General features: G+C 49.0%; 7 protein-coding genes across 7 annotated transcripts; 6 read left to right on the forward strand and 1 right to left on the reverse strand.

Moving 5' to 3' along the window:
* Positions 1-69: 69 nt before the first annotated feature.
* F5147DRAFT_673688 (Vps54-like protein-domain-containing protein) lies at positions 70-4517 on the forward strand. The gene is made up of 11 exons (XM_041435760.1): positions 70-505; positions 553-1769; positions 1818-1876; positions 1933-2073; positions 2145-2388; positions 2442-2928; positions 2984-3105; positions 3166-3252; positions 3321-3443; positions 3507-3598; positions 3648-4517. Exons 1-11 carry the CDS (start codon positions 241-243, stop codon positions 4255-4257), a joined length of 3447 nt encoding a protein of 1148 aa, XP_041297715.1. The 5' UTR covers positions 70-240; the 3' UTR covers positions 4258-4517.
* Positions 4518-5420: 903 nt separating this feature from the next.
* Positions 5421-7354, forward strand: F5147DRAFT_673698 (uncharacterized protein). Its single transcript, XM_041435761.1, has 2 exons — positions 5421-5681; positions 5736-7354. Exons 1-2 carry the CDS (start codon positions 5632-5634, stop codon positions 6898-6900), a joined length of 1215 nt encoding a protein of 404 aa, XP_041297716.1. The 5' UTR covers positions 5421-5631; the 3' UTR covers positions 6901-7354.
* Positions 7355-8102: 748 nt separating this feature from the next.
* On the forward strand, positions 8103-11007 carry F5147DRAFT_350705 (WD40 repeat-like protein). The gene is made up of 12 exons (XM_041429341.1): positions 8103-8151; positions 8217-8661; positions 8714-8864; positions 8919-9061; positions 9115-9212; positions 9292-9578; positions 9631-9777; positions 9827-9943; positions 9994-10253; positions 10307-10388; positions 10445-10574; positions 10626-11007. The coding sequence occupies exons 2-12, from the start codon at positions 8339-8341 to the stop codon at positions 10901-10903; spliced, it is 2016 nt and encodes a 671-aa protein (XP_041297717.1). The 5' UTR covers positions 8103-8151; positions 8217-8338; the 3' UTR covers positions 10904-11007.
* A 165-nt stretch (positions 11008-11172) lies between these two features.
* F5147DRAFT_628694 (putative copper radical oxidase) lies at positions 11173-13726 on the forward strand. Its single transcript, XM_041432740.1, has 3 exons — positions 11173-13201; positions 13256-13499; positions 13553-13726. The coding sequence occupies exons 1-3, from the start codon at positions 11221-11223 to the stop codon at positions 13635-13637; spliced, it is 2310 nt and encodes a 769-aa protein (XP_041297718.1). The 5' UTR covers positions 11173-11220; the 3' UTR covers positions 13638-13726.
* On the reverse strand, positions 13727-14996 carry F5147DRAFT_673702 (uncharacterized protein). The gene is made up of 5 exons (XM_041435762.1): positions 14462-14996; positions 14324-14407; positions 14172-14271; positions 14043-14121; positions 13727-13986 (listed from the first exon to the last, which is right to left on the reverse strand). Exons 1-5 carry the CDS (start codon positions 14870-14872, stop codon positions 13845-13847), a joined length of 816 nt encoding a protein of 271 aa, XP_041297719.1. The 5' UTR covers positions 14873-14996; the 3' UTR covers positions 13727-13844.
* Positions 14997-15058: 62 nt separating this feature from the next.
* F5147DRAFT_568070 (uncharacterized protein) lies at positions 15059-16666 on the forward strand (the record flags this gene model as incomplete). The annotated part of the gene is made up of 4 exons (XM_041430883.1): positions 15059-15101; positions 15152-15312; positions 15370-16242; positions 16277-16666. 4 exons carry the CDS (start codon positions 15059-15061, stop codon positions 16664-16666), a joined length of 1467 nt encoding a protein of 488 aa, XP_041297720.1.
* Positions 16667-17245: 579 nt separating this feature from the next.
* Positions 17246-20316, forward strand: F5147DRAFT_350760 (nuclear pore protein 84/107). The gene is made up of 12 exons (XM_041429342.1): positions 17246-17492; positions 17541-17645; positions 17694-18018; positions 18072-18219; positions 18269-18381; positions 18431-18741; positions 18792-18914; positions 18960-19077; positions 19127-19336; positions 19390-19555; positions 19607-20000; positions 20052-20316. The coding sequence occupies exons 1-12, from the start codon at positions 17362-17364 to the stop codon at positions 20230-20232; spliced, it is 2325 nt and encodes a 774-aa protein (XP_041297721.1). The 5' UTR covers positions 17246-17361; the 3' UTR covers positions 20233-20316.
* Positions 20317-20370: the final 54 nt, after the last annotated feature.

A 20370-nucleotide genomic window follows, 5' to 3' on the forward strand; every position in this document is an offset into this window, starting at 1 on the left:
CTGAAAAATTCTTTTATGGTATATATCTTACAAATTTCAAGGCACCGGGCAAGTAAGTTAGTAACTTATGAGATTTCTTGAACTTGCTTACCGACGTTCGCGTCGACGATATTTGCTGGCAAACAACTGGCAACCTTATTGGACGCAACGAGCTGGCTTCACTCCTCTATCTTTGTTTTTGAGCCCCGTCCTCAGTCTGGGCTTCCGAATACCGAACTTGCACACAAGCAAGTGTAGAACATGTCTGATTATGTGTCAAGTCCCTCCAGGCCAGCCACGCCAGTACCCGCTTTACCAGAAATACCAATTGCACGTCCATTCCGCTTAAACTGGGATACGTCTTCTCGTGTTCGAGGTCCAGCGAGCGTTTCAGAGACTACTGAGGGTCGTGGAGGTGACTATCACGCAGCACCTTTCCGCCTTGAATTGCCCAATCTATCAACCGTCAATATTGCCCCCGGTGCTTTACCCCAAGAGTGGAGTAGCTCAACACAGGGATTCAATGGTAGGCCACGCTACCGTCGTGTGATGCGTGGTGCTTATTGTTTTCAGCGATTTCAACGGTTCTCAATAACCCTCATAGACACCAAGCACCTCCAAAAGCCCATTCCTCTCTCCCAGCTGTGCCCCCAGCCGACTTACCGCGCGTGAAACGCAAGGATTTCGATTCGTACCTTCGAGCCATTGCGCCCGAATGGGAGAGGTTCGAGCGAAACATGCAACTTAGTCGGGATGGTCAAGAGAAGCCGGACGCATCATTTAGTCATCGTGGTTCAACAGACACTCCGCCTATGCCATTCACGCCTCGTGCAGGAAAGCTATTAACACCACTTAGCTCCGTCCCTCAGGTGTTCTTCGATGCTCAATTTAATCTTGGTGACCCACAGATATTCAATGCCGTCATAGAACACCAGGAAGAAGATAATGATTCCTCCGACCCTTCGTCGCTCTCATATTCGCTCCCTCTTCTTGAGAAGCTCTCTCATCACGCAGATACTATTGAACAGCATCTTGTTCGAGAAATTTCTCTTCGGTCCACATCATTCTTTGCGGCATTAACCAACTTGCAAGACCTGCAGACCGAATCGGAAGAATGCCTTGATCGCATATCGAAGCTCCGCGGACTGCTCAAGGAGGTCGATGACAAAGGGGCCAAACGAGGACTAGAAATTGTGAGGACAGAATGCAAACTGCTCAATCTCGAATCTATCTGTAGTGGTGTCAAAGAGATCGGGGGCGTGGTGGAGATGACTGGTGTTGCAAAAGGATTAGTTGCAGCAGGACAGTGGGGCGAGGCCTTGACAGTTATTGAAGGCGTAGACGCACTATGGGATCCAGTAGCTGCGCAAGCACCACCTGCAATTTCTACCAGGGAAGCTCGCGCAGAACTTGTCCGCGTCCCTACCAACGGACGATTGTCCCCTCTTCCACCTATGCCGGAATCGCCTCCCCCGGAAAATGAAGGGACTAGGAAGACTCCATCAATACCACTGTCCTCTTTAACCGCATTCTCTTCTCTTCCTGCGCACGTTCGTGCATTGACGATGGAGATAGCGTCCTCGCTTACCACGGAACTCGTCAGTGTGTTAAAGCTTGACTTACTAGAACGAGTGAATGGAGTACCCGAGCGGAACGGTAACGTGAATCTCTCCTTTAAGGATAGGTTGCGGCCCGTTCTTCAAGGCCTTTTGCGTACTAAAGGAATTCGCGAAGCCACAGTTTCATGGAGAGAAGTTGTGACAAGTGAAATGCAAGGTATCATGAAGCATGTATGTGCTGGGTACTTCAATGGTGCATGATCATTGATGGTTCTCTAGCACCTGCCGTCTTTCAATATGGGTGATGAGGAGTCTAAAGGTCCTAAGGCTGCTTCAAGGTAAGCGGGGTGTTGACTCTCTTGGTACTACTATCAACCGTGCTATGCTCATACAGTGGACTTGCAAATCTTCTTCGCTCCAAAGAGCATACGGAGTTCCTATTGCTTCTCTCACAGCTGTATACGAGTCTTCTGAATGGTATCAAGGGTATTCAGGCCCAAAATGGCATACTCATAGAAGTGTTAGAAAGTTTGCTGTATGACCTTTTGTTTCTCCTTCTCCGTCTTATCACTCACTGTGCTTCCATACCTTTTGGTTCACATCCAGAGCGCCGAAACCATCAGTAGATATCATCTCACTTCAAGAAGAACTCTTGGATATTCTATCTTCTACTGCGGACCTCTCGAACAAGCTAGCAGCAATAGTTATTGGATATCGTTCCGAACAGCATGCGCAACTTGATCTACCTGGCTTCCTTACCTTTTTCAACGCTTCGTGGGGCTTCGTGGTGCAATGCGAAGTGATATGCCGGCGGATGATCATGGGGCTAAGGGGAGTGGTCCTTGGTCAGGTACGTTCCTTTATCTAAGTCAATCAGAAGCGATCATAATACGTTACTCCTAGGCGAAGCACTTCCTACAAGCGTTCCATCAGGCCCGAATTAGCCAATCTGCGAAACTTGTCGAAGACGAGCTTTGGAATCCGATGCCGGAAGTGCCTGCAGCACTGCAGCACATGGCAGATGTCTTGGTAGATTCCGCAGTCCGGGACTCCCCTGAGCTTATCGTAGGAGAGACAGATAGCTCGACTTCGGCCCCAAATCCGTTACCACCCCAATCTGCTTTGAGCAATCCGAATGGATCCGCGTCGTCATCCAAGTACCTTCGAATCGAAGAACGACCGTACTTTTGTGTTTCTGCCACAGGTGCCGTTCTCGGCCTGTTATTCGATTACCTTAAGCTTGTCGTCAATCTACCTATGCTTAACATCGATACGATGGGTCGAGTGATAGAATTTTTGAAGGCGTTTAACTCTAGGACCTGTCAAGTTGTTCTTGGCGCTGGAGCCATGCGGTCAGCTGGCCTGAAAAACATCACAGCAAAACATCTTGGTAGGTACTGTTCATCCCCCTTGACACTTAGGAACCACTGACGTCACCCTTTCAGCGCTGGCGTCACAATCCTTGTCCATAATGGTCGCACTCATTCCGTACGTACGAGAAACCTTCCGTCGTCACCTGAGTCCAACCCAGGCAGTAATGCTAATCGAATTTGATAAACTCAAGAGGGTGCGTCCGGAACCGCCGGTACCACTTCATCACCAAATCTCACTCGTGTCCTAAATGTAGGACTTCCAAGAGCATCAGAGTGAAATTCATTCCAAATTGATTTCTATTATGGGCGATCGCACTAGTGCACATGTCAAATCTTTACAGGCAAGTTTTACGCCCTCTGCCGTAATCTCTCTAGAGTCTGCTTTGAAAGCTAAACCGAGTGCAAATAGAACGTTGATTGGGATCGGCCCAAGCAGGGAGAAAGTGTCAATGATTATATGGAACTTCTCGTCAAGGAGACTGTCACGCTTCACAAAGTGCTCTCGAGGTACCTGACTGCACCAGTGGTGGAGGTTTGTGATACTTATGTTATACGTACCAACCAAAATCGCTTACATCCGTGACTTGCTGCACAGTATGTGATGTCTCAGGTGTTCGCTGCGATTAATCACCGCCTATCCGAAGAATACAGCAAGATAGACTTGCAAAGTCAAGAAGCGAAAGACAGGTGACTAGAATAGTTGTTCTATCTTCACGCCTCGTGACGATTTTGACAGGATGCTCGCTGATGCGCACTACCTTCACGAGAAGTTTTCCGTTCTAAAAAACGTTGGTGCACCTACAAACGTGCTCAAGAATGTGGTTGCGGAAAAGGCTTTACCTCGGAAGTCGGCGTTCAGCAATATCCGAGCCACAGCAAGCCCCAACGAGCGTATCAAGGGGCTGCTTTCGCGGAAAAATAGTGTCAAGCCGGACAAGCCACTACCCGCAGTTAATTCTTCTCCGACACCTAGCTCGCCGCCACCACCTCCTCAAGAGGCACCTACCCATGCTGCTACCGTGAAAGAAGATAGAAGCCCAACCCCTGATATTGTGGTGCCACCTTCACGGGGCGGTTCTCGCGCCCGCGGGATAATAGACTTTAAACAAATGGAATCTTCTTCCAGAGATGTAGATGCGGCAGAGAAGGATGAACTCCCGCCCATTCCCGATGACGCCAATCACTCACTGCTTTCAGAAGCCGACATCTCTAACGGTGTCGCTTCTGAGATGGAAAACAATTCCGCATCGGCAGCATCCTATAGGAAGGACGAGCGTGAGATCAGTGATAACCACGACGAAGTTCCACCTGCGGTTCCTATATTACCTTGCAATGGCGATAGTTGATAATTTTGGTTGGCGATTGCAATTTGGATAGCAATTATGGATTCTTGCAAGATTCCTATTTGAAAACTGAGAATGCCGGAATATTCTAGTGTTCCTCTTGGTGGCGTATTCACCACAGATATGCATCACTGACAGGTCCTCCATTCCCCGATCCTATTGTTTTGGTCGGATCAACCAGGATGAACCCCCGTGCTTGTCCAGCTGTTCAGATAGAGAGAGAGAGAGAGAGTATTTCTGTATTTATATATCACAACAAACAAAGGAAACTGTGACCCCCAGGCCCCCCACTGAAACCTTGTTTCTCTTTGTTCCCTTACGTTGACACGGCACCCGTTAAATGCACTTCGGATCTAAATGTGGGGAAACGAAAATCGAGGAAGAGATTTAGAAGAGTATTAATATATGCAGACTGAGTTTGATCACACGATATGCTGCAAGTCGTTAAACTAACTCTGTTACAGCTCTGACAGGTATGGTGATGCTGTGGGTGGAGCACATCAAGTATCACGTCCGTGTGAGGTTATGACGCGAGCATATCCAATATTATATTGACCGGCGGTGACCAAACAGTTCCAGACTGATGTGGAAACGAGGGTGAATCTTCTAGCCTTTCCGGCAGTAAGCGTCGACTGATCTGGTCCTCACCTTGACTGTGCAACCAGCGGCTAGTGTATCTCATCATGCACGGCGTTACTAAGGGTGCATGCTGCAAGAGCTGTGCGATCCTTTTGTTATCCTCGGGTGACGAGTGCCGTCCACAAGTTTATTACGTGCGAACGAGGAGTCACCCGTGGTATTGTCACTCACAGACGTTCTGTCTATGTGACAGAACTAGGTGAGATGGATACATCAATGAATCGGAGGGCGAATAAACGGACCTCTTGGCGTTCTGTGATATGATGCCAGGCCTACTATCACATCACTTTCACATCATTTCACACCTCAGTTAATAAACATGCTGTTCTCAAATGCCGGTCAATTTTGATTCAAAGCACGAGTCATGGTGTCAGCTCAGAGTCGCGCAATCAAACGTGCGACGGTGAAAATTTGAGGTAAGAACAATGGGTAGAGAACGTTGCTTACAAATAATGCGATGTGACGCTATGTGACGTGGTTCCTTGGATCTCCTGTGAGATCACACGCTTTGACTCAACCCGGTCTTGTCTGAATTGAGTCATCTAATTCATATTTATTATTTCTCAAATATTCTATTCCTCGTACCGCCTCCCCCGTATTTAAGCCCGTGCTGTTCCTTTCCATTTTTCTCATACGTCCCATCATTGCACTCCGACAACGCCTACGACAGCGTGCTCGTCTCCATAAATAAGCTTAGTTCTTTACCGCCTGGTACCCTTTGTTGCTCAACTAAGCCTCATGTTCGAGGAGATATGCCTCGCATGTTCCAAACACCTCCGCGATGATGGGTATGTACTTCCCTACGCCCAGCTACCTACCTCTGACTCTCTTCATCAATATAGTCGTGCTTACTGCAGTGATGAATGCGAAAATTCAGACATGTACAATTCTCCTTCCATTTCTTCTGCCAGCAGTGCCCTTTCGTCTCCATACATCGATTTTACTCCCGGTGGCGAAGTTCCACCGCTTATGCCGTCTGCATTAGGAACCGCGCTTAGCAGTAATTTCCAGAAACGAGGCCGGTATTCTGTGTCGTCTTCATCCACATCTTCGGCTTCCTGGTCCCTCTTCACTGATGCAGAAGAGGAAGGCTATGCTTCTGTTGGCATTGATGACGAAGCTGCATATGAAGGAGATGGTTTAGAATCAGGTGTATCCGGCGACGGCTTCGCACGGTCCGCAGGCTTCTTACATCCGTGCAAGTCCTCAGGACTCAGCTACACTCGCCAACCGTCGGCTACCAACAACCGCTCAACCATTCCCCTTCTTCACCGCCGAACGTCTTCTACATCTAGCTCAGGTTTCGGCCAACTGCATTCATCTGCTGAAGATGACGCTGATTCTATTAGCGACGTTCCCTTCCACGAGAAACCTTCGGAGCGAGAACGGGAGCATAACAAGCTCACTGTTACTTCCAAGTACAAAAAGAGCCGCAATCGTGCGAGCCTCCCTGCATATTTCTCTCTTCTGCAGGTCAGCTCCCCCCAACGCAGCTCGCCGCCACTTTCTACCAGTTCAGGAAACACGACCAATCGTGCTTCTCCCCCTACACCAAAATTAGCTTCATTGCTAGCAATCTCTGGCATTCGCTCTGTTGTAGAAGCGACGCCCCGTGGGCGGCGACGCGAACCTGACACGAATAGTCGCTCCAACTCCCGTTCTCGTGCACGCCAGCAGACTCTGGTCCCTGGACCTCGCGAACGCCAGGACAGCCGCAGCAGTGTCGAGAAAGTTTTCGATTGGACTTGTGCTCCGTTGCATCGAGGTCGTCCAAGTGTGCGGCGCAACTCATCACCACTTCCAAAGATGATGTCCTCGATGCAGCGATCTGAGGAAACACCTTTCGTGAATTCCATCGATGAGACACACGAACGCAGGGGCCGCTTCAAGCGCAACGAGCTTGACGGACCAGGCTCACGTGATGCGCCCGGTTATGGGAATGGCAGGAGCGGCCTGCGAGAGCGGGTGCGAGAACGCCAACGCGATGTTGACGCCGGTTTTCTGTAACCGCACCCCCCAGAACTCGTTTCTCGTTATGCATGCCACGCCGATATATTTTTGCACCTCAGGCGTGATAAAACCAATGACTTCTCCATCGTTCTCTCGTCACATCGCACTCAAAAATAACCGCACAAACCTTTCACTCGCCCTTTTATATCGACCATACGTAACATATCTACCTCATCAAAGTATACGGCAGAACTTCTAGTAGTCGCAGAAAATTTACGGAAATCACAGCACGCATTCTTCGTCTTCACATATCACCATTCATTACTTATTCGTGGTCGTCACATTCAAAACTAGCATTCATCGTACCATTTAGCATCGACTTTCACCATTTTGTGGTCGTCACATCGGATCGAGGGGAATCATTATCAAGTACCATGCATTGCTTGACATTCAACTGAGATTGTGCAATAATATTCGCTCTTCATCTGCCCAACTGAGCATGACACGATTATAGGAATTAAGCGACATGCACCTCGTTGCAAACGTGCAGGCTATTCTCGAGTGACAAGAGGTGACTACGGTAGATGTTCAGTGACTAGTGGCGCCGCAAGGGTCCCGACGTATCGTATCAAAGTATTACCTCCGATCCTTTCCATTTGATACACGGCAAAGTAACGTGTTTCATGGTAATTCGTGAGCTAAAGATAAGCCAAAAAAAATATCCGGTAACGCATTCCCCAGCAAGCAAACATGATGGCGAGGCTGGACAACTGGCAGGCAAGGACCAATAGCAATATCGTAGTAGAGCATGGGGCCTTGTGCCCAGAATATTGTTCGCGGCGTGGTGTGAAAGGGTGCGAACCTTCGACACGCGACGGCGGACTTCCATTTCGGGAACTTACTGTACTGGCTCCTCCCAATTCCCCTTCAACCCATCAAGCTGAAGCTTTGTCTTCGTTAGGGATTCATCCTCTACCAGCTACTCCCAAATCATCCAGAAATCCTCGTAAATATCATAGTTTCGCGATTGCACTTCTGGTGTTGCATGACATAGCTAGCCACAGAACCATCAACTTGCCATCATTGATTCACTTACTCAGCTGAATACTGCAGAGGACAATTGTCCTACACGCCTAGGGCCGTCTCCAAGCCTGGAATCTGCAACGGTTGAGAGTAACAGTCGGTCTACTACCACGCAATCAAGGGCAGTTGCTGTACAAGCCCATACAACTACTTCGATACCGGCTACCAGACACCGGTCCCAGCTTGAGGAATCTGTAGGTGACGTACAATCTACTGCATCAACAGGTGCGGCTCGTCTGGTTTTCAGAATGTCCAGATCATGTCTACTAACCATTCATTCCTTTATCCAGATACTGAGGTCTCGAGGCCTCGCAAACGACAAAGAATCGATAGCATAAACACTCTGGAATCCACCTCTACCTTCCTGACCGTCAACAACAGTCTTCGCGTCACTAATTCGCCTCTAAACGACATGCGAAATCCTGAACCTGAACCTGATAGTCATTCCAACTTATCTTCTTCATATGATTTTGTACCAGAGGCAGGCCCGTCTTGCGTCACCTTGGACAAGGCTGGCCATTCCAATGGAATAAATAAGGAGAATGGGTACTCTACTCCGCTGTCAAATGGTACTATTTCGAACGGATCTTCAACAATGGGAAATGGCCTCGCCAAGCACAGTTCATCCATCACGCGAGTGTCACTGCCAGGCACCACCCTCTACGACGACCCATACCTTGATCGAGAAGAGTTTGTGAGACTAGTTATCCAAAGTCTTAGAGACGTCGGGTATATGTAAGCGATTTTTTTTGACTCGCATGCTCTTCCCTTATCACATTCCCTTCAGAGAATCTGCTGCCACTCTCGAAGCTGAGTCAGGGTACTCGTTAGAAGCACCGGAAGTGTCGGAATTTCGGCAACACATCCTGCGCGGTGCCTGGGCCAATGCAGAGCCTTTGCTCATTGAACTTGGGGTGACTGATGCTGACGCTCTTCTGGTATGCATATCTTCCTGTATGGGGGACATGCTCTTCTGATGGTTCTATTTTTAGGATGCACGCTTTCTCATTGGAAAGCAGAAGTATCTTGAATTACTTGAGGCACGGAAAACGACCGCTGCGCTGCAGGTACTGCGGAATGATCTGGCTCCGTACAGTACCGCGTTAGAACAGGATGAACTCCACGCATTATCTAGGCGAGCTCTTTGACATATCTTCATATTTTACATTCATGATGACTCTTGTCCAGCTTAATGATGTGTTCAGATCCACAAGATCTGCGTCGACGTGCATCTTGGGATGGAGCGTCGGGAAATTCACGGCGACAACTTCTTGATGATCTACAACGTCAGTATGAGATCTCAATAGAAATATCTCTTTGTGCTCCTGTGTTTTTTTTTTCAGTTACTGACGTCTTGCCTCACAGATTATATACCTTCTTCGACCATGATTCCCCAGCGCCGATTTTCTACCCTTCTCACACAGTCGCGAGAATATCAACGACAACGTTGCCTCTACCACAACTCCCCCGTGAATCCATCTTCATCCTCACTATTCAGTGACCACACATGTGACAAGGAATCCTTCCCTCGAATAACAACTACCATCCTCGAAGTCCATTCAGACGAGGTGTGGAATGTGGCCTGGAGTCATGATGGTACACATCTAGCAAGCGCAAGTAAAGATAAGACTGCTATTATTTGGCGCATTGGGGTTTGTTGGAATGACTTGCAGCATTTTAACATACTAATTTCTGACCCCACAGCTCGAGGCAGAACCATCATCCCGTGATTGTATAGCAGAATTCATCTTGCGCGATCACCCATATCCTCTCGGTTGTTTGGCCTGGTCACTAGACGACTCTATCTTATCTACGTCTGCGGATCACCTCATTTTGCTTTGGAACACAAAGGTTAGCATTAAATTCTCGTGTCTTGGGTTGCAATACTCATGAGCCATAGACTGGAGCTCTGATGAAGACGCTCGAGAATCACGCTGAGACAGTGTCTGCCTTGGTATGGCTCCCTGACGGCTCAGGGTTTATGTCGGGTAGCCTCGATCGTAAGATCATATTATGGGTACGCTTATCGCAGGCTTATGTTTTCGCACCTCACCTCATGTTTAACAGGACATGGAGGGCGAACCACGGGAATCATGGAATGATATAGCCATACGTGTCACTGATGCTGCAGTGACTCCTGACATGAGACGCCTGGTCGCTGTTGGGATGGGATATAATCCTCCTCCAACATTGGGGACACTGGCTCGTGCTAACGTCCGAGACGCATCTCCACCCATTGTATCCAACGGCAACGGTAATGCAGTGGGGCCCCGTCCGCAGGAGAATCGGATGATCATCTACGATCTCAAGACAGGACAGGTTGAGCTGTATGTCCAAGCATGTTTGTTTCAGCATGTTTGCTCATCGATCTTGCACGCAGATCTGTTCACATGGAGGGTGAACTTACTAGCGTGAAGATTTCCGAGGATTCTCGGTATGCATTAATCAATCACGCTCCAGATGTGACTACCTCATTTTTTGTATCAAACCCAACCATCTTACTGACCGTGCATCAAAGGAAATACATCTGTGGGACTTGGAAGAGTTCAGTCTTGCACGCAAGTTCACTGGGCAACGACAGGGTCATCATGTCATTCGCAGTTGCTTTGGTGGCATCCATGGCAACTTCGTCATTAGTGGGAGTGAAGGTATAACGACGTTCATAGCATCCTACTAATTCACTGACAAAACATTTCCAGATCGCAATGTCTATGTTTGGCATCGCGACACAGGTACACTTCTAGAGGTACTGGAAGGTCACGGCTTGGGAAGCGTGAATTCCGTAGCCTGGAACCCCCGCAATAAGCGCATGTTTGCATCGTGTTCGGACGATAACACGATACGTGTGTGGGAGGCACCTGTTTACGCGGGTGAACTGCTTCGAGGGTTCAGCATCTCTGCGTCAGAGCCAGAGATGATTGGGAAGGGGAAGGGCAAAGTAAAGCAACCTTGGGCCTATAACTATGGAGGGTTATAATGTCTTGGGGACTCAGCGAACATCGATGATCGATGATCTTTCGCGAATGCTTTGCATCCTCACTGCTTTGGCCATCATTGCACAACATACAGTTATCTGAACGCTGATCAATTATCTTCATCGTGACATATCATGCATAGTATAGACTGTTAAAGTAGCAAGGACGTAGGATAGTGCGCATTGCATAAGTTATTCGGATTATTTTCGGATGTCACGTGAGCGCGTCGCGTCGCGTCGCACTTGTTTGTCCATCAATTCAATCTCTGACCGCTTCACGTTCTTGTCCTTTGCTAAATCACACCCCTTTGTCTTCTTGTATGATTACTCTCGCACTAGTTTTTTTTCCGGTGCTTTTGGCATTTGCCTGGGCCAAGGAGTCCGCATGGAACGGTCAGACTCCTTCAGGGACAAACACACCAGGTCCATTCCGGCCCTACTACGTCCCGCCAGGAGCAAAAAGTTATGATTCATCGTCTCCGCTCATTCACTTTACTGGTTCTTGGTTCGACTCTTTCAATAACATGTACGTCGCGACGACCCTGCGTTGGACCGACGAGAAAGGAGCTGCTGCCCGGATGACGTTCGTGGGCACTGGTATCGAGTGGTTTGGTGGTCTAGACAGGAGTCATGGAATCGCCGCGGTGTTCATTGATGGGAAAAAAGTGCAGGAGATCGATACCTGGAGCAACGTGTCGCGTAAACAGCAACGGATCTTCTGGACTTTTAACCTGCCGTACGGCAAACACACCATCAAGGTCAGAAACCTTGGGAAGGGACGAGTTGACAGCCCTGTCATCGATATAGATGCCTTTGTTGTCACAGAAGGTCATACGACCCTTCCTCAAACCCTTGACCTATCAAACGCAGCACCTCAGCCAGGGGAGATCTGGTCCTTCGCTTCGCAAACTCAATGGACACTGCAACAAAAGGGCGTAACCGGCGTATCCGCCATGCAGCTTACCGTGATCTCCGATACTCATGTTCTTATCATCGATAAAGTTGAACATAATCCCTTGTCAATTGGGGGTCACCCAGCATGGGCTGCCTTGTTCAACCTCCGGACGCATGCCGTTAGGCCCCTCAAGGTTGAATCCAACTCCTTTTGTGCTGGCGGGACTTTCCTGAGCAACGGAACTCTAATAAATGTTGGAGGTAACCCTGTGGTCGGCGGGTACACGTCCGCAGCAGACTTCGGAGACCTCGATGGCTTGCAGGCAGTTCGCATCTTCGAGCCTTGCCCATCTGCCTCCGCCGCTCATTGCAACATCTACGAGGATCACTCTCGTATCCGCATGGCTAGCCCCCGCTGGTATAACACAGTTATCCGAATCTCCGACGGAAGTGCTATGATCGTTGGCGGATCAAAGAAGGGTGGGTGGATGAACAACGAGACAGTGAATAACCCTACTATCGAATACTGGCCCCCAAAGTCCATCCACAACTCGATCGGCCTGCCTATACATCTACCGTTCCTGGTCCGCACCCTCAACGCCAACCTTTTCCCTATCGTATTCTCACTTCCAGACGATAGGATCTTCATGGCCGCTAATCAAGACGCTATAATATATGACTGGCGGACGAATCAGGAACGACCCCTTCCGCGAATCCCTAACGAATGCCGAGTTACATATCCTATGGCAGCCGCTGGCCTCCTCCTTCCTTTATCTCCCGAGGACGGTTACACTGCAGAGATCTTATTATGCGGAGGTTCCACGATCGATGACAAGAAACCAGGTTACGAGATATCTTCTCAAGATTCAGCATCTTCCCAGTGCTCTCGCCTGCTGCTTACCGACCAAGGAATTGCTGCAGGGTGGGTGGTCGAACAGATGCCCGAGGCGCGTCACATGCCAGATGCAGTCTTGCTCCCAACTGGCGAGGTTTTGATCGTCAATGGCGCGGGAACTGGAATCTCAGGCTACGGCAACGTTATCGATCAGGTTGGGCAGTCGAACGCAGACCATCCGGTCCTTACACCGGTTTTATATGATCCCACCGCCCCAGCTGGGCAACGCTTTTCCTCAGAAGGAATGAGAAGTAGTGCGATTCCGAGGATGTACCATTCGGTTGCGACACTGACACCCAATGGCGATATCATGGTAGCTGGGAGCAACCCGAACTTAGATCGGAGTGAGGTGAAGTATGGGACGGAGTATAGAGTTGAGTGGGTCGGTCCTCCATACATGAAGAAGAACAGACCGCTCGTGCACAAGCCCCCTAAGGCTCTCCTGTATGGACAGAACCTCACTCTAAGTGTCAAATTCCCATCTTCCACAGCAAAGGCCCGCAATATCAAAGGTAGGTTTGTCACCACTCAGTTCGGGCCACCCACCTTACAATTATACACTTTAGTTGCACTTATGGATCTTGGCTTTGTAACCCATGCTGTTCACGCAAATAGCCGCCTGGTGTATCTGAGCTCTTCACTCGTCAGTGATGGACATTCACTACAGATTACTGGTCCGCCTCGACCTGCGGTGTATCCACCAGGACCAGGTTGGATATACGTTATCGTGGACAACGTCCCCAGCGTCGGGTTTCAGGTGATGGTAGGGAACGGTGATGGGCCCCCTGTGGACCACACTGCCTGGGATAAGTGCGTCTGATTTCCCCCTTTTTTATCCACATTACTGAAGTATTCATTACCAGTTTGCTGAAAATGACCGCGGTGGACCAGTACGAAGCATCAAAGAAGATGAAAGGAAAGAAAAAGGGAAGTATGTCAACAACATAGAGTGATGATCTATATGCTATCCTAGCTTTCACGGTTGATGGACCGTTGGCCTCTCATCCTGTTATCTATTTTGCTCACGAACTGACGTTTGAGCTTAGTATGTATTGCCAGCAATAGATTTGTACACAACGTTTTTGTATCGCACTTCCTATGATGATATTGGAGAAATATGGAAAACAAAGATAATAAATTTGTCTAAACACAAAGTTACAGGGCCCGCTGCTTCATACGACTGCTGACGGTCCTAAGTCCGGCATAAACTTTTCCGGGTGGTGAGCCCAGGATTAAAGAGACGATTGCATCACGTGCAATTTTGATGTTTTGGAAGGAGCCCATAATGTGAATTTTCCTGTGTCCAAGGCATCAATTACGTTGTCGAGATGAAATAAGAGAACATAGATTTACGTGTCGGCGAGCACGATACGAGTCCGGCTAGTGTTCTCGATCGTAAACTTGGTCTTGCCATCCTGTCCCGCTATCCGTCCTGAAATACTTTTAAGCGAAGAAATATGTGATACGTGCTCGTATACCGACCGATTGCTCTGCTTAGATGATCGCCATGGAGTGTTTTTACGTCTTTGATCTCAAACGAGTCGAGGTAAAGATCGTCCATTCGTAGAAGTGCTATCGCGTCCTGTAAATCAATAACTTAGAGATGCATAAAGATATCAGCAATCAGCACTCACGTTAACGTCAAATCCAAGAGCATACGCCTTCACAAAATCAGCTCCTTTCTGCAGAGCACCGATTTCGGTGGTAGCTTTTGATGTCTACAGCGATGCGATAAGCATATAATCAATCTCCAGGGACAGGCGAACGCGCACTCTAATTTCTAAACACCGCCTCTGAACATTCATTCGCACTTGTAGCCCAAGGATCTCGGTGAGAGGACTGAAAATATTTATCCAGTCCTTTTTTATAGGCGTCATGCGATGCGGGGGTATTGGAATTCTCCTTGTCTCTGATTTTAGAGTAGATTGTGTCGCAGATGCAGGCAAAGCCGGAAAAGAGGGCGCTGAGCTTGCCTCTAGGGCGGGGGTAGGGTTTATTTCGATCATCAAATCATCATCTTCGGCAGTGTGATTCGACTTCAAAGGGGGAATAACCTCTGGAGACATCTCTTCGTCACCGTCAACTTGTGTGGTATTGGCAGCCGTGCGTGCTTTCTTCTTACGAGTCATGCTTCGGCGGTTTTTGGTGGCAGATGTGTTCTGCTCTACGTGTGCGACTACCATGTCTGCTAATGATGGATGGGGAAATGAATTAGGCCAGTATGAGGTCTCGAGGATTCAGGCCCAGGAATATTTCGAGGATGAAGTGCAAATCACGTGACCTCGATCAAGCACTAGTAGGAAAAAGTTATCTTTGCGTAACGGCGTTGCTAGCCCTTGACCGGACTTCAAAGCTTCACAACTGACCAAATGTCGGTTTACACCAAGGACATGAACGACAGCTATACTGAGGGTAATTACATCTTCAATAACTCTGTTGTGCTCAGAAGGAGAGCTTTTCAGCGCTGCAGGCCCTGTTCAACTCGCTGGCACCCAAAGGACCTGACACGAGCCCCTCTTCAAAGCTAGCACCTTCGCAATTCAAACATCTCGCCGATAAAATAGATGAGATCCTCGAAGGCGCAAGTGAGGGTGAAGCCTTCCAACGGAATGAGAAGGGCGAAGTGCGTCTTCGAACCTGTGTCTACTATGTGTATTGAATTCTTGATTTGTATTCAAAGCTTCTCAACGACGAGGGTCTCCCGATCATAGACATCACTGAACCTGCTGCGGATATCAGTGACATTGACTCTCCAGCGGCTTCGTTTCATGAGCCAGATCTCATACCAGAATCATCTCTATCTACTTCGGAGAGGGAACAGCGCCGTCGCACACGAGATCATATTCTAGCTATGCTTGAAGAAGAGGAACAATCACAGTTGGAAAGAGACGAAGCAGAAGAAAGGGAGAAGCGGATGGAGGATATACGTAAGCGCAAGGAGGCCGCGAAAGCAGAAATGGAGCAGTTAAGGGCAGCCAAAGAAATGCAGAAGAAAATGGGGAAGGCCCTGCTGAAAAACCTTGCAGAAGCCAGGGAAAAGGAGGAGCGAAAGCTAAAAGATCTTATCGAAAAGGAGCCTCCCAAATCGGAATCCTCCAAACCGAAGAAGACTGTTACTTTTGCTAATCCCAGTTCGCCGGATGAATCATCTGCTACAAGGGAGGGTCAAACTACTGGATCATCCATTGATTGGGGACGTCATCCCATGAAGATGCACGTGGTGGAGCGACATCCAGCTTCGTACCAGTCATCGTCAGAACTTCAGCCTGAAGGTGATTCGGATGATGAACCTTTTTCCACGACGTCTTCGACACCCGATGAAGTTGAAAATATGCCATACGAGTCTTACACTTCGGACAGTGACGACGACGACGACAAATCGGATGAGGGTTTGCTGGAAGAGGAATTTGATTGGGATTCCGCACAGCACCAGCGAGAAGTGGCCCTGGAGTATTATAAGAAGCGTCATGCTATTGGTGCAGAGGCGGCCCGAGCGATGACTTCCCACACACACGATGATGAAGAATGGAACCAAGGGGTCAGTATTTCCCTTGTCCAGCCCCGCAATTTACACAAGTCAACTACAGGATATTACCCCAGATCAGCGCTCGAAACCTAGTGTATCGCGCTTCAGGGCTGATCGTATGGCCACAGCATATGACAAATCTACCTCTACTTCGCTTGGTCCATCGGTTATTCCAGCTTCTCGACAAAGATCCTTGCAAGAAGCTATCCGGTTGGGAAAAATCGACAACAACCATCTTGTTGGCGGCGAGGAGGGGGAAAGCGGGAGTGAGGATGAGGCTGTCCGAGAGGTCTTGGAGCTTCTGAGAAATGGCCGCATCCATAATGCTGGTACTGGCCTCACGAGCTCGACTGTGGCAGAACCAAGCGCAGGTTCTGCGAGGAGCGCGGCAGGTACAGTCGCCAGCATTCTCGGTGGAAAGATTTCTAGGTTCAAAGCAGAGAGGATGTAGAATGTACATCAGCGTGCAAGTACGATGGACGATGATCGATGAACAGTTATAATTGGCTTACTACTCTACAGACGTATCGAATGGCGCAATGTGAGGATAAGTGAGGGACGCAAGGACATACAGGCTAGTTATTTGTCAGCATCTGCATCTAATTTACCTATCAGACGGGACGATTCCTACCCCCGAGACAAATAGTTTAGTGACCAAAGAAGTGCAGCCAGCGGAGGACTGTCAATCTTTCGTACGAAGTGTCGAGCCGTGCGGTATTGTAACTTTGTCGGAATTACGCCAGCCATGGCTGACGTTGTGCACAAATCTTCTTCTCAGTGTTCCTCTTGCCCCTCCCGCCCCCCGGTGTCTTGTATGCCTGCCCGCTGTCCGTACTACACAACGTGATCAAGGTGGTTGTGGCTGACAGCATCGAGGCTGACAATATGTCCATGTCAGTCCTCAGGAAGGGCATGCGCGATGTGTCAGCTATAAATGAAAACTCCGACCGAATTGAGCCGAGCGGCTGACACGCCCCCAGAGTCCAGACATACAATACCCCGGAGTCTGTGACAGATTTGCCCCCAGATTAACCATTAGCTAGACTTTCTGTGAACTGCGTAGCTGCCTGGTTGCAGTAGATAAGTCAAAGGCATTATCGATATTCGACCAGTTCAAAGTCGTTTTCATTTCCAAAATCTGGAGAGATGTCCGAGTCCTTATACTCGTCTTGTGCGGATGTACTCTCTGTGTGCCAGGCTGCAAAAGATGACCTTGCCGCTATCCTCGATCCCAACATGGGGTTTGCGCCTAGGCTACGACAATTGTGTCGCGACCGGTGCGTATCAAATTCCTTGTCTATAGAGCGCACCTCACCTGCCACCAGAATAACAGAGGCGGAGAATAGCGCGTCTTCTGACGTCTCTCAAGAGGAACTCGACATCTTACGCATGGAGGCCAATACGTGGGGCCTTCTTCAGGCTATAATTCCGTGAGTGAACGCGTCTTGCTACTGGTTCCTAACTCAAGGCAACTGTAGTGCCCGCAAAACCGAACCAGAACCACGCGTCCATCCCCGCACATTACTTGCCACAAATCCCTACACACCCACGTCAACATTAGCACAAGCAATCATGGATTCATCAGTACTCCTCACGGAACTTGTCGTAGTACGAGAATGGCTCCATGAAACTGCCCCACAACCGCAACATCCAGAAGCCACCACAGGATACTGGAAGTTTACGAAACATAATGTCATGCAGGGTTTACGCACAGGCTCAGGAATAAGAGAGGGTCTGGTAAAAGAGCTGGATCCTGATGCCATGAACAGAGGTGATGGCCGATCATTAGCAGCTGATGACGCCGTGAGCCAAATAATAACTTGTTGAAGCACTGACTAACATGCCATCATTCGCAGGGATCTGAGAAAAGCCTAGCACAAGCGCTCTATTCATTTGTTCGTGCTGGCAGATTGGACGAGGCAGTTGAATTATGCAGAAAAGCACATCAACCATGGAGGGCTGCCAGTATCCGTGGTTCGCTATTATTTCAATGGCGAGCTATTGGTAAGTCAAGCTTTAGGTATGTATCCGCGCATATCTGATCTGCTGACAGCAAATGAGCAACGGAATGATGACGGCATCGATGATGCTGATGATGCGGAAGGATGGCAGGGAAACCCACGTCGAAAATTATGGAAATCGACATGCGCAAGAGCAGCCCTGAATGTGTGTTATCCAACCATTTGTGCACCATCTTTTTAACGTATCCTCCAAGCCCAACCTCCCCGATCCAGAGCGCATTCTCTACGCAGCTCTCGCGCCCTGCCCGCAAACATTTAGTATCCTCAAGTCTGCATGTCGAACATGGGAAGACAATCTATGGGCGCAGATCAGTATCCTATGTGAGGAAAAACAGACCGCAGAAATGATTAAACTGGGTGGCGGCTTCTGGGACGGAGGACTAGCAGTATTAGAAAACATGCCCTCGCCTCCGTCCCAAGAGGAGGATGCGGCTGAGGAAGAAGAGTGGGAAAAGGAAGCGACATCTACGTTGGAAACCCTAGGTAGCGTTCATGTGGAGGACGGGTACGGCCCACATACACGTGTCTATTTTCCATGTGCTGACCGTCAGTTAGTCCTACCGCAGACCACGCATTCCACGTTTCTCAGCTGGCCATCATCCTCGATCGGACAAGTTCATTGCTAGAAACCTTTGCAGCTGGACTAAAAAATGGAAACTTCGATCCCGAATCATCAGAGTGAGCTGAACAACGTGTATTTGACATCCTCTAACAAAGCATCAGGTACCCTACGATGACGCGTTTCTTCGCCCACCTGTGCCTTTATTTGCGGATGATTGATATTACAATTCCGCCGCTCGCGACCCAAGTCATACTCGAGGCTTATCTACAAGTATTGGAAGTGAGAAATTGACCCTAGTTGTTTCTTTCCGCGCTAATCTCCTTGTCAGGCTGCAGGCCAACGAGAGTTGATCGCCATGTATGCCGGCGCGCTAGGAGACAACGCAGTCGAACGATATGCGATGTTCTTGACTTCGCTCGAGCTGACCGCGGACATAAACGAACGTCGATTAGCATTGACTCGCGCACGAGAACATGGCCTAGATGTTCACAGAGTGGCAGTCGTCACTGCCGAGCGAACAATCGATAGAGCTTTCGAGGTTGGTGGAACTTGCATCTCAAAGTTCATGTGCGTGCTGACCACTACTTGCAGCTTCTACCTCAAATGAAGGGACCACTCCCTTCTGTTATTACGTTGCAGGCCACTCCCTCCGATATCGAGCTCCTTCTGCTTCGTTCCATAGAGTGGACGACATTCGAGGATGGAACGCATGATACCGCACTGGAACAGGCGACCGTCATTTTGCGGTACTTCTTAGGTAAGCTTGTTGTCGATGTTTAACTATCACGATTTAATCCATGTCTTCCAGGGGCAGGGAGAGTTTCGCTTGCAAAGAACCTGATGGAGGTGCTTCCGCGTGAACTCGCCTCCATTGATCAGCCCGAGGAACGAGCAACAGAATACCTTCACTACAGGCAGTTCTTCACGATCTGGGACAGCCTTGACCGTGTCGTGGAGTGTCAGAGTCTAGAGGTTTCGATAATGAACCGAGACACCAGGGCCGCTTGGTTAAGCGACTACAAGGGACTTATGGACCAGGCTTACGATGCCGTCGTGAAACTACTCACCTCGGATTGGATGATGCCGGACGAGACAGGAGATCGCCGTTCCCGCGAGCTAACTCGCGTTCGGCAAATATACGTCCCCGAGCTTGTACTGCGGCTGCATGTCATGCTCTACGCCTCTCGAGAGCATGTCCCAGAGTAAGCATGTCTTCGTATACAATGCCTGCAGTTCTAACACATCTTGGTCAGAAATCTGAAGCGCGCATTGGAGCTTGCTAACATTGTTGCGGATTCGAGGTACAAGCTGTATGATGATTTCTTGCATCTCGATGGCCGAAGGCTTGGGGAATACCTTGATGCTGTGCGCCGGGCAACAATAGCTGGCTTGGAAGGCGGTGGATCTGATCCTTTCAAGATAATTTTATTGTAGTCACTATTTGTTATAACTTTGTGAATCTATCTCGGAGGGCAAAGTCATCCATATGCCTACACTTACTACGTACAAGCGTACCGATCACCTTCGGACGTCGCGTGTCATTTTACAGTGAATTACAATAACAGGTGTCTG

Source organism: Suillus discolor, assembly GCF_016758755.1.
Source record: "Suillus discolor strain FC423 chromosome Unknown F5147scaffold_6, whole genome shotgun sequence".
Taxonomy (NCBI): domain Eukaryota; kingdom Fungi; phylum Basidiomycota; class Agaricomycetes; order Boletales; family Suillaceae; genus Suillus; species Suillus discolor.

Coding starts and splice junctions, on each gene's coding strand:
- F5147DRAFT_673688 (XM_041435760.1), top strand. CDS start 241: ATGTCTGATTATGTGTCAAGTCCCTCCAGGCCAGCCACGCCAGTACCC. Junction 1,877..1,932: donor GGTCCTAAGGCTGCTTCAAG/GTAAGCGGGGTG, acceptor ATGCTCATACAG/TGGACTTGCAAATCTTCTTC. Junction 3,444..3,506: donor TGACTGCACCAGTGGTGGAG/GTTTGTGATACT, acceptor CTTGCTGCACAG/TATGTGATGTCTCAGGTGTT.
- F5147DRAFT_673698 (XM_041435761.1), top strand. CDS start 5,632: ATGTTCGAGGAGATATGCCTCGCATGTTCCAAACACCTCCGCGATGAT. Junction 5,682..5,735: donor AAACACCTCCGCGATGATGG/GTATGTACTTCC, acceptor TCATCAATATAG/TCGTGCTTACTGCAGTGATG.
- F5147DRAFT_350705 (XM_041429341.1), top strand. CDS start 8,339: ATGCGAAATCCTGAACCTGAACCTGATAGTCATTCCAACTTATCTTCT. Junction 8,662..8,713: donor CTTAGAGACGTCGGGTATAT/GTAAGCGATTTT, acceptor CATTCCCTTCAG/AGAATCTGCTGCCACTCTCG. Junction 10,575..10,625: donor CGTCATTAGTGGGAGTGAAG/GTATAACGACGT, acceptor AAACATTTCCAG/ATCGCAATGTCTATGTTTGG.
- F5147DRAFT_628694 (XM_041432740.1), top strand. CDS start 11,221: ATGATTACTCTCGCACTAGTTTTTTTTCCGGTGCTTTTGGCATTTGCC. Junction 13,202..13,255: donor AAAGGCCCGCAATATCAAAG/GTAGGTTTGTCA, acceptor TATACACTTTAG/TTGCACTTATGGATCTTGGC. Junction 13,500..13,552: donor GACCACACTGCCTGGGATAA/GTGCGTCTGATT, acceptor ATTCATTACCAG/TTTGCTGAAAATGACCGCGG.
- F5147DRAFT_673702 (XM_041435762.1), bottom strand. CDS start 14,872: ATGGTAGTCGCACACGTAGAGCAGAACACATCTGCCACCAAAAACCGC. Junction 14,408..14,461: donor GGCGGTGTTTAGAAATTAGA/GTGCGCGTTCGC, acceptor GCATCGCTGTAG/ACATCAAAAGCTACCACCGA. Junction 14,272..14,323: donor CTCTTGGATTTGACGTTAAC/GTGAGTGCTGAT, acceptor ATTGATTTACAG/GACGCGATAGCACTTCTACG.
- F5147DRAFT_350760 (XM_041429342.1), top strand. CDS start 17,362: ATGTCCGAGTCCTTATACTCGTCTTGTGCGGATGTACTCTCTGTGTGC. Junction 18,019..18,071: donor CATTAGCAGCTGATGACGCC/GTGAGCCAAATA, acceptor CATCATTCGCAG/GGATCTGAGAAAAGCCTAGC. Junction 18,382..18,430: donor GCGCAAGAGCAGCCCTGAAT/GTGTGTTATCCA, acceptor GTATCCTCCAAG/CCCAACCTCCCCGATCCAGA.